Source organism: Ovis aries, chromosome 8 (assembly GCF_016772045.2).
Source record: "Ovis aries strain OAR_USU_Benz2616 breed Rambouillet chromosome 8, ARS-UI_Ramb_v3.0, whole genome shotgun sequence".
NCBI lineage: Eukaryota > Metazoa > Chordata > Mammalia > Artiodactyla > Bovidae > Ovis > Ovis aries.
In genome coordinates, this window is record NC_056061.1 from 68835040 (window position 1) to 68854289 (window position 19250).

At 41.6% G+C, this 19250-nt stretch overlaps 1 protein-coding gene across 11 annotated transcripts in view; it reads left to right on the plus strand.

Annotated features, from left to right (window-relative positions):
- The first annotated feature begins 4609 nt into the window (after positions 1-4609).
- The window catches only part of UTRN (utrophin), a 555518-nt gene continuing 540877 nt past the window's right edge, over positions 4610-19250 (plus strand). For 3 of the 11 annotated variants that reach the window (XM_060419780.1, XM_042253577.2, XM_060419783.1), the window contains exons 1-2: positions 5655-5817; positions 10200-10364. In XM_060419780.1, the coding sequence (XP_060275763.1) occupies positions 10286-10364 (79 nt within the window). In that variant the 5' untranslated portion in view covers positions 5655-5817; positions 10200-10285. Of the gene's footprint in view, positions 5139-5654; positions 5818-10199; positions 10365-19250 lie in introns of those variants that run through there. The other 8 variants (XM_060419778.1, XM_060419782.1, XM_042253578.2 and 5 more) reach the window with 3 other exon arrangements.

Consider the following 19250-nt stretch of genomic DNA (forward strand, 5'->3'; position numbering starts at 1 on the left):
GAGAAACTCTGTATAATCTCTGCCAGTGGCAACATTATAAAATCATACAAAGTAAATGAAACTAAGTAAAAGTAACAAGTATGCTAACTCTATAAAGAAAGCTGAGTGCTGAGGAATTGATGCTTTTGAACTGCGGTGTTGGAGAAGACTCTTGAGAGTCCCTTGGACTGCAAGGAGATCAAACCAATCAATCCTAAAGGAAATCAGTCCTGAATATACACTGGAAGGATTGATGCTGAAGCTGAAGCTCCAATACTTTGGCCATTTGATGCGAAGAACTGACTCATTTGAAAACACCCTGATGCTGGGAAAGATTGAAGGCCGGAGGAGAAGGGGAAGACAGAGGATGAGGCGGCTGGATGGCATCACCGACTTGATGGACAAGAGTTTGAGTAAGCTCCCGGAGTTGGTGAAGGACAGGGAAGGCTGACCTGCTGCAGTCCATGGAGTCACAAAGATTTGGACACGACTGAGCGACTGAACTGAACTGGTGATAACTCCAGTTTTCTGGTTGTCAGTGGGCAGGCACACAGAGAAGGAGCTGGTGTGGGTTTACACCTTCCATTCTCTGCTCCCCTTCCTTCTGCTTCAGAGCCGCCTTTATTTTCTCCATTTTTATCAGTTGCTCTTTCCTCCCCAACAGCTTAGTCCTTTTATTTTATCCTTAGTTTCCCTGGACCTGGCATTTCAGCATGCATACCCTCCAGGGTCCTCTCCTCTCTGCCCTCACACCATCAGACTTTTCCTTGCAGATCAGCCAGGCAGGCTTTGAACCACAGAGCAGGTTGGATTGCCCAGATGGCTCCTGAGGTGTGAAAGACTTCTGGTAATCTCAAGAGTGATCCACAACTGAATGAAACCCTTGAATATGAAGTGTTAAGGCTAATTGTGGGTATTTTGAAATTATGATTGATCCAGTATGGATTTTTTTCCTTGTAGGGCAATTTCTAGACCCATTCAATCATCCAGAATGGCCTATTTGAGGCTAGCCCCTCAGGGAATAGTGGCTCAAAGTGTGATTCCCCAACCGTTGTGATCTAACCTCATGGGTTGCTTATTAAAACTGCAGCTTCCTGGGCCTCACCAGACCAGTAAATCAGAATTTCTCACAGCTGGCAGGCAATCTGAATTTAAATATGCTCCTTGGCGATTTTTAAGTTCACTAAATTGTGAGAAACTCTGCCATTGTGCTAATTATCGTCTAAAAATCATTATCCTCTAAAAATCCATTATAATTCTCCCTCTTTATATCACAAAGAATTTTATTTATATGTACCTTTAACTTGTGCAAGTGTTAGATATTAGCTATTAGACTGAAGAATTTAGCAACAATATTCAGCAACTATTTTAATATCTATTATACATAAGCCATAGAGCTATACTCTCTTGACTTGGAAAAGGTAAGGTGAATTCTCCAACCTATGTCCCTCTTTTAAATGCTTCCATGTGGGGGGACTGATTCATAGTCAACACAAAGGAAAAAGTTGAAGGAGCACCTTGCTTTAAAAAAAAATTACTTATTTTAAACTAAAGGATATTTATTTTAAATTAAAGGATATTTGCTTTATAATACTGTATTGGTTTCTGCCATACATCAGCATGAATCAGCCATAGGTACATACACGTCCCTTCCCTGTTGAACCTCACTCCCACCTCCCACCCCATCGCACCCCTCTAGGTTGTCACAGAGCCCTGGTTTGAGTTCCCTGAGTCACACAGCAAATTCCCACTGGCTGTCTATTTACACGTTAGTGTACGTGTTTCATGCTACTCTCTCCATTCATCCCACCCTCTCCTCTCCTGCCACCCCCATGTCCATAAGTCTGTTCTGTCTGCATCTCCATTGCTGCCCAGCAAGTAGGTTCATCAGTATCCTCTTTCTAGATTCCATATATATATAATGAAATATTACTCAACACCTTGCTTTTTAATACATTGTGTATTTCACGATGCTTCTGTTGTTCACAGAGGATCTGCATTTATATAATTTTGCATAAAAAGTTTAGTTGGAAAGCTTTCTTTTTGGCTCTTATGTTAGTATGCAGTTTCCTATATATGAACCATATCTATGTAGAATCATGTCTCTTGATATTATATATACCTACATATGCATATATCTTTATATAGAAATCTATCCACTATTCATATCATCATATTTTCTCCTATGTCAAGGACTTTATCCCCGAGACGTCAGTTCCGTTTTCTTGAATTTTCATGTTCTCGATGACTGCGGGGCAATTCAGAGTTTGGGTTAATGACAAACATGGGCCGCATTCCTATCACTTTTTCTGAATGTTCTACATCTACTTTGGGGTTGAGGGGACAAAACCCCATTACAGGCTTCTGTCCCTGCTGCATGGACTGCAGCTGGAATAATGTTGATTGCAGGTGCACTAACTGCTATCTGCGTCCTGGTGGTCTGTCTCCACTTTCCCCTCAACTCAGTTCTCAAGGTCACACTGGCTGCTCTATGGAGAGATAGTCCTCTGAGGACAAAGTCTCCAACTAACTGTGGTTTCTCTATTTACTGAGCAAACAGGGAGCAGGACCAGAGTGGGACTACTCGGTTATGCCATCAGCAGCAAGTTCTTTGGCCTCCATTGCTTATGTCCTGCAAAGAATATCTGTGTCTGGGTGAGAGGAGAAGGGCTAGAAACAGGCAGGGTCCCAGGTCCCAGGGAAGACACTGGAAACCCCTGAAGCTGGATGTCAGGGTTGGAGTTGGTCTCATATAGATGGTGCCTATTGTTTCATGTGTCCCCTTCCTTAGGGTGTTTTGGGAAACTTAACTAAACATCCCTCAGAGCTTGAAAACTCAGAAATTCTAGGTTCCCAAATGATTGTTTTTCTTCAAAATTTTGAGTTTAATAAATTTATCTTTGTGTAACATTTTGCAATTTGCAAAGTGCTTTTCAGTTACATAATTTTGAGTAATGAAATACTCAAACATTCCCAAGTGGTTTTATTTTAAAGGAGGAGATTTGAGTTTTCATTAACTCCACCAAGACACAGTGCATGACAAGTAGCTTTAAGAGTTTGTAGAATTATCAGTTAAAAGAAGCCCCAGTTTCCTGTGATATAGCCCGACTCAGAATGCATTTGATCTATCCTTTTCTTATAGCACTTATCACTGATCTTGCATATTCTTTTTCTTTTTTTTACTTGCCTTATCTCACTTAGTAGATTTGAATTCTTTAAAGCAACATCTCTGACAGATTTATCTGTGTATTTTTCACAGCACCAGTGAACCTGGCAGGCCCCAAATTGATGTTTGTAAAATGAATGAGTGAATGAAAGCAGATGATTAATTATACTTATTTCCTATTAATATTCTGGATTTTATTTGGCTTATGTGAAGAAACTCCACATAAAGGAAGGAGTCTAAGCTAGAGATTTTATAAGGAATACTGTCTTTCAGAATGCAACCCCCTCCACCCCACCCACAGACCTTTTACTCTATAACTAATAAAAGACTAGTGAATTCTTTCTGAAAAAACTGTTTAAGGCCCCTAGTGTTTGTCTTTACTAACTCAAAATTTGTTAACTCTCAAATATTAAACCAGCAACAAACCAGAGTTCCTTTTCTCATTGTTTATAGGAACTAGGAATTTAGGTTGCTGGTTTTTTTTTTTCCCCCCTCCCAAGTGTATTGATCATGTAAGAGAAACACAGGAACACACTGGGAATGAAATATGTAAACAAAAAAGCTTACACAGCACAAAGGCATTTCTTACCAGGTATTATTTTGACCAGCACCTTAGCCTTGAAACAGACTCTGTAACAGATGTTTAAGTGTGTATGTGTAGTGGAAAAATGGAAAAATAAGATCAGCGCAAACACTATTTGTATATATGTATGAACGAATGTAAAACGAAATTGTCAAGTTTTTCTTAATATTAAAAACGACACCAAGAAAATTATATAAATATACCCTTGGAACTAGGACCAAAAATTTGAAAACGTCAACACACTGAGACGGGGCGAATGGAGGGGCAAATGAGAATTCATTTCTCAAGGGAGGAAAACTGGAGACCGGGTTGGCCTGGGGTGGGTGTGACTCACATTTTCGGTTAATCTGAATAAACGGGACCAGGCAGCATCAGGCATCCATGCTAGCTCCGGGCTCTCAGCACGCACCGTCCGCTCCGGGTGCGCCGCCCCAGGCCAGCCGAGTGCCAGCCGGGCTGCTGCCTGCGGGGAGGGAGCGCGGGGCGGGCGCTGATTGACGGGGCGCGCGGTCAGGTGACCCCGGGCGCCACGTTCCCCGGAGCCCAGCCTGCGGTGGCCGCCTGGGCCGGGCCGGGGCCGAACCCGGAGCCGAGAGGACCTGATCTCCCGGAACAAAGTTGCCGGCCCTGCGGCAGCCGGGACGGGAGAGCCGAGGGGGGAGCCGGACCTGCTCGGCGCCCCTCTACTGGGGAGGACGAACCCGTGTGCCGGTACCGGAGCCGGTTCCCAGGAGGGCGAAGGCGCGCACCCCGCGGTCCTGCGCCCTCCCCGGCCTCCGGCGCTCCTTTCCCCGCTTCAACAAAGGGGCCGGCCGGCGGGCGGGTGAGGGGAGGAGGAGGAGCCGGGGGCGCGAGCCGCCGGCGCACGAAGTTGTGGAGTCGCCTTTCCTCGGAGGAGGGGAGCGGGCGGCCGCAGCGGCCCGCGGGCTTTCTCCCGCCGAGGGGCGAGGAGGAGCCTCCGGCTTCCAAAGCCGATTGGGGAATCGCAGGGAAAGGTGCCCCTCCACCCCTCACCCTCCGCCACCCTCCTTCGGGGTCATTTCTGCAGACGGAAAACTCTCCAGTGTTTGGCAAACTTGGTGCCTGCGCGCCCGTTCCAGGTTTGCAGTGGGACTGTTTTGTTTTTGGCGGAACTACGGGGCAGGAAGATTGCACAAGTTAGGGGCGTTTACAATCGAGTGTCCAAAAAAAATTTTTTTTTTTCTTTCGGATCTGGTCTGGTTTTCCATATTTCCTTAAAAAAAAAAAACAAACAACAAACAAACAAACAAACAAAAAACCGCACCACAAAGCCCACGTTTGCACACACACCCGCGATTACTACGCCTGAAACACATCCGAGGAGACCCGGGCCGGCTTGGGACTCGGCGGCGGCGGGCTGGCGAGGCAGCCCGCGGGGCATGGGAGCAGGTAAGTCCATGCATTATTGAGCCTCGGCCGGGTAATGTGACCACAGCCCCGGGACGCGGGACGTAGGCTGCGGGGAGGATGCAGTTTTCAGCGGCTCCGGTGCCCAGGATCAGCTTCCCGAGCTCCTTCTCAAGGCTGAGCCTAAGATGTAACCAACTTTTGCGTGCACTTTCCTTGGAACCTCAGTTCAGCTCCCCGCCCTGGGACAGGGAATGCCAGAAACGTGGGGGAGAGCTCGGGCTCGGAAGTCCTCAGAATCCGTGTAGTATTTCCTAAAGATCCGAACTCTTTCGACTGGTTCTGGGCAGCCTCTTGACTCCCTGAGTTTTTCTCCTGGCTGGGGTGAGAGGGTCCTGCCTCCGTGCGCTCTGGGCCAGTGATCTCCAAGAGGGGACGTGGCTTCCTAGGAGGGCCTGTCACACACACACACACACACACACACACACACACACCCCTCAGCCCCGGGAAGGCGGGGCCCCGGAGGTGTCCGCCAGGACCGGGTGGGGAGACGTTCCCAGCCATCCGCCTGGCAGGAAACGTGCTCGACCTCTGGGCCGTTGCTGCTCCCGAGGGTGGGGTTTTGGTGAGGTGACAAGGAGCGCTCAGTCGGTGAGTAGTCCCGCGCGATTGCGTCTTCTGGGGTCCCGGATCCTTGGCACATCTTGCAGCAATTGGTAAGGTAATTCATGTCCCTGTTTTGCTTGGGGTCCGAGGCACTGGTCGCTCAAGGCCCCTTTAGGAAACCGACACAGCACAGATTTTAGGCTGTGCAAGTTTTAGAAGGCATTCCGTTAAAAGTGGATTTTTTTTTTTTTTTTTAAAGCCAAGCCCCAGATTACGAAAGGGACTGATTCCAGGGTTGTTTCAAGGGGAGGAGAGAGTGTGCCCGGCTTGCAGGAGCCAGAAGACTCGCACTTTGTTTTCCACTGAACTGGGGATCCCGGGTCTAACCTGGGTCTCCCCCGCTCCCGGGATGCCCCGGGGAGAGTCTCCTCTTTGCCAGCCCCCAGGGTCACCTGGGCCCCGCGAGTTGTAACCCCTTGTGGGGGAGTGAACCGAGTTCTGGGAAGCCCGGATCCCCTGGGTCCGGGCGGGAGCTTGCTGCTCCTGGGAACCCGGCAGTAGCCGCATCTATTCCCTTGTAACTTGCATGGGCCTTGGGAGTCGGGTGGGCGCCTCTGGGCTGGTTGCTAGTGGACCCGGGGGACCCGGGAATCAGGCGACAGCGCAGGAATGCGGAGCTCCTGGGTTCTTCGGCCTCCAGAGCACCGGTGGGGCGAGGGCCATGGTTTACGCGGAGTCATTCCCCGCCCCCTGGACCAGTTTCTGAGACCTGAAGACTGCGCTTTAACTCTCCTTCAGGTGTTTACCTGGAACTGGTTGCCCCCGTAAATGGCATGAACCACAACAGTATGAACTTCCCTTGAAGCGCTTCCGAGAATGAATGGCAGTTCTTGGCACTGGGCGGTGTCTTACTAAGTTTCATACGGAGCCTCAAACTCTGGCCTCCGGGCTTTCCTTTCCACTATCTCTGGCATTCTTAGGATTAGGTAAAGGAATGAGTACTTTTCGCCCAAGGACCTACAGCATATTTCCATCATACTTGTACATTGTTAAACATGTTTGTATTCTTATGTCTTTTAATTTCCAAATTAAAAAAAAAATTAAAGCATGAGTTTTGCCTGTGAGGCCATCCCCCGTCCTTTTAACCCAGGTTTATTGTGGTGGCTTCTGGTTGCCTATGACAGCGAGAGAAGTTTTTGAAGAAAGAACTGGATTTAGAGTTAAGGGTATTGGTTTCAGTGAGAAAGAACTGGCTAAACTTTGCAGAACTTCATTTTGGGGAAACAGAACCTAGAGCAGAGGTAACAGTAAATTATAATTATAAAGCAATATGTCTTTCTTTTATTTGGTTTGTCACCTAGCTTGGTGTGGAAGATGGTAGTGTTTCCATAGTATATATGTGGACGTGGAGGGTCACACAGGCGCCTTGTGATGAAGCTATGATCCTGTCTTCCGGCAACCAATAATGACTTGCTGCCAAATGTTACTCAACCTGGAGATCCCTGCCAATTAGTGGCACAAAGTATCAGTCAGTGGCTATGGAACTGTTAAAATGGTCATTTGCAGTTCTCTGAATTTGCCTAGTCTTTCCTTGTACTCTGATCCCACTTACTGCTGAATCTGTGTAGCCTGTAAAGGATTTTGATTATCAAGAGAAAATCTGAGATTATCTTAAGGAGTTGGCAAAGTAAAACTTTATGATGAAGGAATATTAACTTGCAAATGAAACACAGTTCTGTGCAAGCAGTTTACTTTTCTCTTTTGTGGAATGGGAAAAATCTTTTGAAGACCTTGGCTAAGACCATTTATGAAAAAGAATTAGAAATATATTTCAAAGGAAATAATTAGTTGCTTTCCAGTAAAAAGAATTTTTTGTTGGGAAAAGCTGATTTTCATAATAAAATTTTATGTGTATTCTTCTGAACAAAACGTTTGGTACTTGAATGTAATAAAATACATTTAAGAATTTAGCAAATCTTTAGCAGGTAATTTACCCCTTGAAAGGAACCTAATTACATAATCATCCATAAAGTGCAATAGTAGTGGACAGTATAAAAAGTGAAAAATGTTTTTATACTCTCAAAATCTCGCAGATTCAGGCTGATGATCCAATCCATATATTTCTCCCTTTTGGAGAGGAAATTGTTCCTAAAGCTTTAGTAGTTCATCAGTTTTCATCTGCCTCAAACACTTTAACATTTAAAACCTTTTTCTAAGGTAACTTTGACCTCTTTATTGTTAGAACATACCCTTTTCCTAACTACTAAGGAAAAGAAATTTTACATTTTATGTATTTATTTTGTTATGAAATATAAAACAATATGGTATGTCCTTGAGTGTTGTATATTGTAAACATAATATGTAAGAACTTCTAAATAGTGAATGAGTGAAGTTGCTCAGTCGTGTCCGACTCTTTGTGACCCCATGGACTGTAGCCTTCCAGGCTCCTCCATCCATGGGATTTTCCAGGCAAGAGTACTGGAGTGGGTTGCCATTTCCTTCTCCAGGAGATCTTCCCAACCCAGGGATCAAACCTGGGTCTCCCGCATTTCGGGCAGACGCTTTACCATCTGAGCCACCAGGGAAGCAAATAGTGAATAGATATGTAAAATGAACTATATTACAAAATAGTAATGCCATATGATGTGTCCTTGAATTAAATAATTGAGTTGTCTAATCCTAGCTAACAATAAACTCTGGTTTTGATATCTATTACAATATGTGAATTAATGTCTATTATTTGTAGATTAATATTGGGATGTCTTGACAGTTATTTTCCCGATTAAATGATTGATTTATTTAGCTGGCATTTGGGGTGCTCGTAAGGGGATGTTAGGATATAGCCAAATTGCTGAACTTGAACTTGAATTTTGATTCTATTTGGGTTGCTTTGGCATTGTGTTCCAGAAAGTTCTAGGGCAGTGCATGTCTAATTGATGACATTTTAAAAGAAAAGTGGTAGTGCAGGGTAGAATCCTCAATTCTGTAAATTCTCAACATGCCTTGACTCATTAATTACTAAAAGATTAAAATTATTTTGAGTCCTGTCTGTTCTCAGGAGAATTCACATGGTGTGTTTTCCAGAATAAAATCTGTGTCAATGGCTATACCATGTAACTCTTCAGATTTATGTATAATCCAGACCGTTCCTGAGATCAAACTTTTTGGTTATTTCCACTTGTATATCTCAGACTCCATCAATCCAAATCACACTCCTTGTTTCTTCCTTCAGACGCTCATACTCCAGTGACTCAATTGCACAAGCCAAAATTGGGCAGTCATTTTGTGCCTCAGTATACTGAAACTCATATCCAGTCAGTTCCCAAATCCCATTGGCCTTCATTTAATATCTAATAGCCCACATGTCCACCCACTTCTATCTACACTTATTTAAGCCACAATCATATGTTGCTTCCCAGCTCGAAATCATCTGCTGTTTTCCCACTGTTCTTTGGAGAAATAACAAAATCCTTTACAGGCTGTCTTCACAGCCCTGTTCCTGGTCCTGTCTGTTACTTCACCTAGTTCAACAAATCCCTCTCCTCTTAGGCTCCAAAAGCACTGGCCTCTGCTCAGATTTTTGAATGTTCTTTGATGTTTCCTGTCACGTTACATGGGAGATTCTTACCATTTTCTCTTCCCATCGCTCATCCTTGAAGGCTTGGCTCAAATGTCACATCTTCAAGAAAGCCTTCTTTAATTGCCCAGAGCAGGTCAGATTCCTCTGCAGTATGCTCATATTACTCTATGCTTCTCCTTTGTACTTTTGTAACATATTAGTAGTATAATGAAATACTCCATTATATAATTAATTGCTTGGTGTCTGTGGATTTCAAACTAGTATAGGTTTTGTCTCTTTGATAGTCATATTTCCATTGCCCAGATCAGTGCTTTATACATGAAAGTGAAAGTGTTAGTTGCTCAGTCATGTCCGACTCTTTGCAACCCTGTGGACGTTAGTCCACCAGGCTCCTCTGTCCGTGGGATTCTCCAGGCAAAAATACTGCAGTGGATTGCCATAGGCTCCAAATAAATATTTGTTGAATGAAGGATTACTATATAAAACCATATATAATGTGCATGTGTGTGTGCTCAGACTCTTCAGTAGTGTCCAACTTTTTGTGACTCCATGGATTATAGCCCACCAGGCTCCTCTATCCATGGGATTTTTCAGGCAAGGATACTGGAGTGGATTGTCATGCCCTCCAGGGGCTCTTCCTGACCTATGGATTGAATCCTAGACCCCTGCATCTCCTGCAATGGCAGGTGGATTCTTTACCACTGAGCCACCAGGAAGCCCATATATAATACATATACATATATTTTAACATCTATAGTCATATATATTATACAGCTATGATATATATTGTGGTTATATATTACATCTATATGCAATATGTTATACATAAATATATGTCAGCATGTATTAATATATTACAACATATTAATATAGTCTTGTATATTTTTAAAAATCCATGTTTCCCCTTTTCTCTTTAGGTATTGATGTTGATGATTATAGAAAATTGAAAGTCTTTAAAAGAGGATCTTGTCAAGCCTTTGGATTGTACTGAAACGCAACTAAGATGGCCAAGTATGGAGAGCATGAGGCCAGAGCTGACGATGGGCAGAATGAGTTCAGCGACATCATTAAGTCCAGATCTGGTAAGTAACGGAACCTTCAGAAAATGGCTGATTTTTTGTTCATAAGCTACTTAGAAGACATGAGATTTTGTTTGTTTTGTACTGTTCTTATGGGACAAACTTCTTTTGAGAAACAAAAATCTGACAAATGACTATTACACTGTAAATGGTAATACAATATCTCTGTGTGTGCTGTGCTTAGTCGCTCAGTTGTGTCCAACTCTTTGCGACCCCATGGACTATAGCCTGCCAGGCTCCTCTGTCCACGGGGTTTCTCTAGGCAGGAATGCTGGAGTGGGTTGCCATGCCCTCCTTGATATCTCTGTGTATTCTGTCTAAATTTCTCAATCCATCTTGGTTTCCTGGTATGTTGATTGGCATTGCTTGGTGAAACTGCTACCTGTTAGCTGATTGCTGTTCATTTATAAGAAACCTCTTGAACATAAAAGTGCAGCTTAAAAAATGATGCTTTGGGTAGGAAATGCTGTGGTTTCAGATGGGGTGGGTAGTCTTCTTGAGATTTGCTTTCATACCCCCTCTCCCCCATCCCATTTCTAACCAGTGCTAGGCCAACAGGTGTTCTACCTCTGCTTCCCTTTTTGAAGCATCTTATAAACCTTCTCAAGGTACAGTTTTGCCTAGGTTATCTAGAAAACTAGTTTAAGACAGATGAATGGTTTTCATTGAAGATTTAAATTGATTATGTAAGGATATCACTCCTTCCCTCAATCTTTTTATGTATTTATTTTCCCCTCAATCTTTTTATATAATCAAGTACTTTACCACTCTGGCTGTATAACTGAATCAACTGGGGAGGATTTGTTTTTTTTTTTTTTTTTTAATACAGATAAATTGGCTCCTCTCTAGACCTACTGAGTAAAAATTTCGGTATTTTTAAAAAGCAACAAATATGATTCTGAGATAGACTCTATGGGGAGATATTTTTGAGCAGCCAGGACCTAAGTTTTGAAAATTACACAGAACTCCACCCTGGGTGTGAACACTATACTTAAGTAACTTTGAGAGTTACTTTGGCCTATAAACTTAATACCCAGTGTCACTTTAAAACCAAAAAAGGAACCTCATGTCTGTTTTTGCTATGTGAACCATCTTTATATTATGTTAGAAGGTTGCTTTTTATTGTATGAATCTGCAGAAATATGCACTGAAAATAGGCTCTAAATTAATAGAGATGAGGGTTTTGCTGGTGGCTCAGATGGTAAAGAATCTGCCTGCAATGTGGGAGACTTGGCTTTGATCTCTGGGTCAGGAAGACCCCCCGGAGAAGGGAATGGCAACCCACTCCAGTGTTCTAGCCTAGAGAATTCCATGGACAGAGGAGCCTGGTGAGCTACAGTTCATGGGGTCACAGAGAGTTGGACATGACTGATCTACTGCCACACAGTTTCAGGTATATTTCCCTTCATGGCCCTGGTGTTGGTGGATTGGTAAAGACTGGTTATTACAGTCTTGGTTCTAAATGTGTAGCCACTGCTGTGTAGTTTGAAGGATCTTTTGGGGGGTACAGCTTAACGTCCTATTTTAAAGTATGTTCCGAGAAAGTTTAATGCCCCCTAAACTTTATTTTGATTTAAATGCTTTAGTTGTATAAAGTACTGTGTTGATGTAAGGGATTACTAATATCTTCTAAACAGTACAGAATGTATGTCCAGAAAAATATAGATGTAACAAGGAGGAAGATGACAGTGAGACAATTTAATGTACCCATGCTTGTCATGTTCTATAAATTGTGAGGAGTTATGTTCTTAAATAGTTTCTGAGTCAACCTCCATTACGGTAAGACCTTTGATATTTATTTATAACTGTGTATTTTAACCATGTCCATAAAAAAGTAATTATATAAGTTTAAAAATACTCGTTATATATGATGAGTACACATAACTTTTAAACTACTCTTTAAATTAAAAATGATCATTTCAAAAGACTGACTATTCTCATATACTACTGGGGACAGTCGGGTAGAACTTACTATGTTTTTAATGTATGCATTCCAATTGGCTCAGTACCTCTATTTTTGGAGTTTTGTTCCTAGGGAAGACACAGAAATATACAAGCAAAAAGTTGATCATAGCATTTTTATTATAGAAAAAAATTAGAAATACCATAAAAATCCAATACTGAAGATTGATTAAATCATAATTTCCCAAAGCATTTGAAACAAGTGTAAATTCTAATATATAAGTCAAAAAAGGATGTCATAGGCAAATAACTTTAGGAAACAATGGTTAGCCTATGCTGTTCCTTTAGTGTAGGGGACTTGACTAAATCATATAGAATCTCAGTGGAGCTAATTAAGGTGTATTCATAAAATAAAGGTTATACATTCACAAAAATGTTATGAATATGTATATATGAACATAGAAACATATTGTTGATGTTGTTATATAAAAATTATGTGCAATATAAAGTCATTTATGTGAAAAAATTTTTTTCCCAATAAAGTTCAATAGAATGTACACAAAAATGTGGTCATCTTGGTATTTGGGGATTATTATTTTCTCTTTTTTTACTCACAGGCACTTTAAATGCTTTTCAATGAGCCTGTATTACTTCTTAAAGTATTTCTAAAGTATTCTTAAAAATATCAAATTGCTTCAAGTGTTTTAATGCCAAGGTGATGACTGTTACTTTCTTTTTTATTTTTGATGGCTCCTACTTCAAAAAGCATTGAAAACTTAGCTGTTGCATAGCTGAGATCTGAATCACATTCTTTCGGCTGGATTATGTTGCAAAGGCAGTAGATAAATTTGGATTTGAATGGGCCTGTTAATTTCAATCTTGCTTTCTGAAAGTCAAAGGAATCATATACATATAATGCATATTCTCCTATAGGAGAGTTTTGATTCAGATCTATTTCTGTGTTTCTACTTTTTGAGGATCTAGCTATGGTGGAGGGGATAGAGATTGGGATAGGGAAGACCTGATGCTGAGATTATATTGATAAACTTTTGTCTTGGTTCATGAAGATTTATCTCGTTCCTCCTCAAATCCCTAAGTTTGAACAGTCTAAAAACCTCGCTTCATAAAAGTATTGGTGCATTTTATGTTAAGGTATTAGGATTGTTTATATTGCCCTCATTCAGTATTAATTTGCTTTATGCAGTGTATGAGGTTTAATAATTTTTAAAGTAATTTCTACCAACTAAACAGAAATCTGAACTATCAAGAGTAGGTGATGAAATATTTCATGAATATAAAAATCATGTATTTCTTCATGATTGTAATTCATTTGTCTTGGATTTGAGTGAGTTTTAGAAAAGAACTTGAAAGAATATGACCTTTAATGATTCAGGGTTTGGGGTTGGGTAAAAGTAAATCTTTCCCTAACTTAAAGACATGCAAGTCAAATTTGTCTGTCATTAATCAGTACACCTTTGATAGCCGGAATTAGTGAGCTTCAGAAAGTTTTACAGTTTATTAAGTATTTTGAGAGTAGATCAAGAGTAAGATTTTTTTTTTTTAAGTGAAATATATTATCAATGGAGTCTGTGGTGTGTAAACTTATGCTTGGAACATTTTAAACATGAAATAATAAAATGGTTTGAGATATGTGTAAAATCAAAGAACAGCCTCAGTGCTATTTTATTCTATCAATACTGATGCTTTAATGCCAGTAACATAGAATAAGTCAACCTTTTCTGTTCTTCTCAGTGCTGTTCTGGTAAGTTTTAGCTCAAAGCCCCATAAAGAGGGTAGACTTCAGGGCTAAAGACTGCCAACTAGCTCCTTGTGGGGATTTTGACTAGTAGGGATTAGAATCATAGATTCTCACATGGGAAGGGGCCATTTGTTGAATGAATTAGTCACTAAAACTCCACATTGTTGCATGATTCAACGCATTCTTTAACAGCCTTTGGACAGGAAGCCTGAGTGTAACATTTTTATCCTTGCTTCCTTCACTTTTTGTCTTCTTGTGTAATCCTGACCTAATTGTTGATGGAACCTGAGAGGTCCTGTTGTCTGGCCATGCCCCCGAGTACCCAACCTCTTCTTGCACACCTCTAGTGATGGGATCTCACTGATTATGATAATTGTAGCAACTGACATTGATTGAATACATGCAGTGGATGTGGTGCTCAGGGTTTCATCCTCACAATGACTATTTTACAGATGACGGACACGAGCCACACAGAAGTAATTTGCCAAACTGACCTTCTATTTCTGCAGCGGCCCAACCATGCCTGCCTGAGGGCCTTTGCACATCCCTCTTTCCCTGTCTTTGCCTGATGGGCTCCTCTTATTAGGTAGATCTAGGCTTTAGTATCACCTCTGAGAAAACTTGCCTTCTGACTGTAGGAAGTAACTCTCCCAGTCATCTTTTTGTTGTTGTTGTTACTATTTATTTACTACTTTCCTGCCCGTCCAGTGGTTAAGAATCTGCCTTGCAGTGCAGGAATGTGGGTTTGATCCCTGGTTTAGGATCTGAGGGTTTTCCCTGATGGCTAAACCTGGTAAAGAATCCACCTGCTAATGCAGGAGATGCAGATTCGATCCCTGGGTCGGGAGGATCCCCAGTGAAGAAAATGGCACCTGGCTCCAGTAGTCTTGCCTGGGAAATCCCACGGACAGAGGAGCCTAGCGGGCTACAGTCCGCGGGTCGCAAAAGAGTCAGACATGACTTAGTGACTAAACGACAACACTGGAAACTGAGATCCCACATGCTGTGGAGCAGCTAAGCTCGACCGCCATAGCTAGAGTCTGTGCAATGAAAAATCCCACGTGAGACAACGAAGACCTGGCACAGTCAAATAAATATTTAATTATTTGGCTGTGCCAGGCCTTAGTTGTGGCAACAGGGATCTTCAGTCTTTGTTGGAGCATGCAGAATCTTTTCGTTGTGACATGTGGGATCTAGTTCTCCGACTAGGGATCGAACTGGGCCCCCTGTATTGGGAGTGCAGAGTCTTAGCCAGAAGACCATGAGGAAGGTCACTCCCAGTCACTTTTGACTGTATCTGTATATTTAAGTTCCCCCTATGCTCAGTCACTTTCTGGTAGTTTTCTTGTTTCTCTTTGTGTGTGTGTGTGTGTGTGTGTGTGTGTGTGTGTGTGTGTGTGTGTGTGTGTGTGTGTTTGTTACCTTCCTTGGTAGCTGAGATAGTAAAGAATCTGCCTGGAATGCAGGAGACCCAGGTTTGATCCCTTGGTGGGAAAGATCCCCTGGAGAAGAGAATGGCTACCCACTCCAGTATCATTGCCTGGAGAATTCCAAGGACAGAGAAGCCTTGCAGTCTATGACGTCGTCAAGAGTCAGACACAACTGAGCAACTAACACCTGAACTTTTCTTTCAATGTCCTACTCAACTTAACTCCACAAGAGCAGGGACCCATGCATCCCTGGGGCTCAGCCCAGTGTCTAGCTCATAGCAGGTAAGCAATGCATGTCTAGTCAATGAAAAAGGCTACAGAGCTAGAAATGTCAGAGCTGGGGTGAGAACTCAGGTGCTCTGACTCCAGAAACTCTGCATTCGAGCTCTGTATGGAGCACCCAGTCTCCTAATTTACCAGGTAGTTTATTTTGTTGCTGCCAGATGGTCCTTTGTTTTTTTTGGTGCCTAAATTAATTCCTTAGAAATTTTGCAGAGTGTTAATTGTTTCGCTACATCCCTCTGCCTCTGCCTTTGTGGTTACGAAATTGGGGCCTTTGGCTGTGAGATAGAGCTGCTCCAGGCCGCTGGCGGGCATCCTGTCCTGCCATGGGAAGGCTGATTGCAGGAGATATAACCTGCCGCTCTCAGCCCTGATTATTGGCCCTGGTCTCTATCATTCTCTTCTAGACGTTGGCAAAGGAAAATAGCAGAGGACTGGCAGTCCTCTGGGTGGAAGGTAGAAGAACTAATAATCTGTTTCTGACGTGAATTCCCTTTTCTCTTTTTCTTTGCTTGCTGCTCAAGGCTTTTAACTGGCTGGTGAAAAAAAAGGTAGTGGATTTCAGATGGACTGCGGTCTGGCACAGTTTGAGGCCTGGTCTGATGCCTGGATGGGTATCTATGGCATTGAAAGGGTTGGTTGGGGAGGAGTGGACTGGGAGGGGAGAAAAGGGAGGCCAGTGAAATAAAAATAAAATGAATTCTTTACCATGGAATATTATACCTGGTTACATTTATAACAGGCCTAACAATGATACTGTGTTTACATGATACTATGTTTAAACTTTCTTAAGAAGATGTGGTTTTATGAAGCTGGGAGGAAGGTTACCTTATTTGTTTATCTTTTAGAGGCCTTTCTTTAGGAAAAACAGTGGTTATGTTGTATTTCCCATGGGTCTTCTTTCTCTTTTGTTTAAAGAAATATCTGTGTGGGGATTTTCCTGAAGAGTTTAAGGGACTGTGAAATATAGGTTTTTTTTCTCTCCCCCAACCCTGCCCCCCTCCCCCCAACCAAAGCATTACTTGGCTGGAATGCCTGTGCTTTGAAGGGAGTCTTTGAGCGTGTTTGGTTTTTTTCCATGAGCCCTGGGGATTTGTGGTGAGGGACAGTGACCCTGGTGGAAATTCAACTCTTAACAGAGGACAGTAGCTATTCTTGTCATGCACATAAAATATTCTGTGTTGGTACCTCATTTAGGCTGAAATAATGCCATCATAAAAAAGATTTCTGCATTCATGTAATTCTCATGACCTGTTACTAAGGTTGGGAAAGCTGTGTAGGTGATCTGTTCTCCACAGGAAAACAAATTTTGGAGAATGTTCTAAGCAGTAGAAGTCTTTAGTATATAGACAGAATGGAAAACTCAGTTTTACTGAACCTTATTTGAGCCCAGATTTGAAGTAGATGTCGATAGGATGATTTTCAGGAAACAAGGGAACATGCAAGATCATTGAAGTGGTTGAAAATATTAGTTAAAATTCTATTGCAAAAGATTACTTAGGTGGTTTCACATGTATTGGTTAGATTTCCCCCCCCCCCCCTTTAAGCTGTGTGTGTGTGTGTGTGTGTGTAGGCATAGATATTTACTGTTCTACTCTTTTTATTTTTTGCTGTGCCCTAATTGCTTAATAATAAATACAGTCAGTTTAGTATTTGAGAGGTGAATCGGTGTGAAATTTTAATATATATTTACTGTCGAAATGCTGGTTGTGGACTGAGAAATCTAAGCTAGACCTGGTCCTTTCACTTTTCCTTGCTCTACCCCTGGATTTGCATAGGTCAAGTGTGGGAGGCAAGTAGTCCCAGGTTCCAAAAAGTGGCTCTCTGGCCTTGACATCCAAGCCTTTTCACAACCAAACACCTGAGATTTATTTATATTCTGTGAACCTTCTCTGTCAAAAGCTTGTTCTCCTAGCCTAGCCAATAATAGGAATCATTTGTGTGTGTGCACTCTTGGCAGTTAAGATTAAAGTTTGCATTGGCACAACCTTATACCGATTTTAAGATCTGTTCACTTAAAAAAGCAAAAAAAAAAAATCAGTTTTGTTTGTCACAGTCATTAAAATCAAGGTGTAAAGCAGGAGAATAACATTTTGTAGGTGAATATTTTCAAATGAATTTTTTTTGGTGGGTGGGTGGCAGGCTAATTATTATGATTTCTGTCCAGTTCATCAATCTCAGTATTGAATTATGTAACATTCTTTTTCCTGAAGATCAGAACAAAGCACATTGACAAGCACATTGATAATGACATTTCTGATAGAGCAGAGAAATCCAGTAAAAAAAAAAATGACTTTCTGTCTCTAAACTGGCAGAACTTAGAAAAATCCCATGATTAAAAAGATATTATCTGGTGAGATCATCTTTTCTAATTCCATTGTTCGAATGTTTGCACATTTGTCTCATGCCATGTTCTGATTAAGATTTTGGTGTAGGATATTTCTGTGAAAAAGGCTTTAATACGAATTGATTAGTTTTCTTATTCTTTATGGGTGAGTCTTGTGATTTTCATTAGTTCAGTAATTACATAGATGTCGACATATGCTTTTATTTTGAAAGTCGGGTTTTAGGCTCAGCCTCTTAGAGTTCCTAACTCTGGCTACATGTCAGAACCACCCTTTGGGATTCCGACTCAGTCACGTGGGGTGGGGTCCCGGCGTCTGGAGTTTTAACAAGCTCTGCAGTTACTCTGTTTAGTGCCATTGATTTATGGACAAAGGAAGCAGGTTTAAGACTCTTGGAACCAAAGTGAAAGTGGTCTGTGCATTTCAGAGGAGAAAGGAGAGCTACAGTCCAATGTTGAAGATTATTTCTACTAACAACCTCTTCTTTTTAAATAATTTTAAGAGGTAGTGGATTTTGTGGTTTTGGACTTTTTTTCTTTTGCCTTGTATTTTTGTGCTAAGCAAAGGTAAAATTGTGTAAAGAGAGCAGGAGAGTGATGAAACTTTGGTGCATTTCTTAAAGTGGACTGTTGAACTGGAAGATCCTACCAAAATATTCAGCCTTGAAATATTTCTTCTTGGAGCACCTTGGTCTTCAGTTTGGTGCATTTAACCTCTTCCTGCTGCAAGGTTAGAGTAGAAACCTGAATTCTTTCATGGGATATTCTGAACTTATCGTAAAAACTTATTGTCTGTTTTTTCTAAGAAACATTTCCAAGACAGATATGGTTTGACTCATGGTGAGGAAAAATCCCACATCCATCCTTTATGTTGATTTTCTTTCTTTTTACTTAAGTTATAACTTATTCATACAGTGGAATTATTTGCAATGAAAAATCACAGGTTCTTTCTGTATTGATATGGGATGGTCTCTAAGATGCAAGAACATAGTAACTTGATGCTAGTTTTCTTACCTTCTTTAAGGTTAATAAGGTATTACAATTGTATTTGCCTCCTTGTTTTTGTAATTGTATTTATTTTCTTAATAATCTTTATTTTTTTATCGAGGCATGTTTGATGTACAGTAATACAATCTGTTATGGGAGTACAATATAGTAATTCACAATTTTTA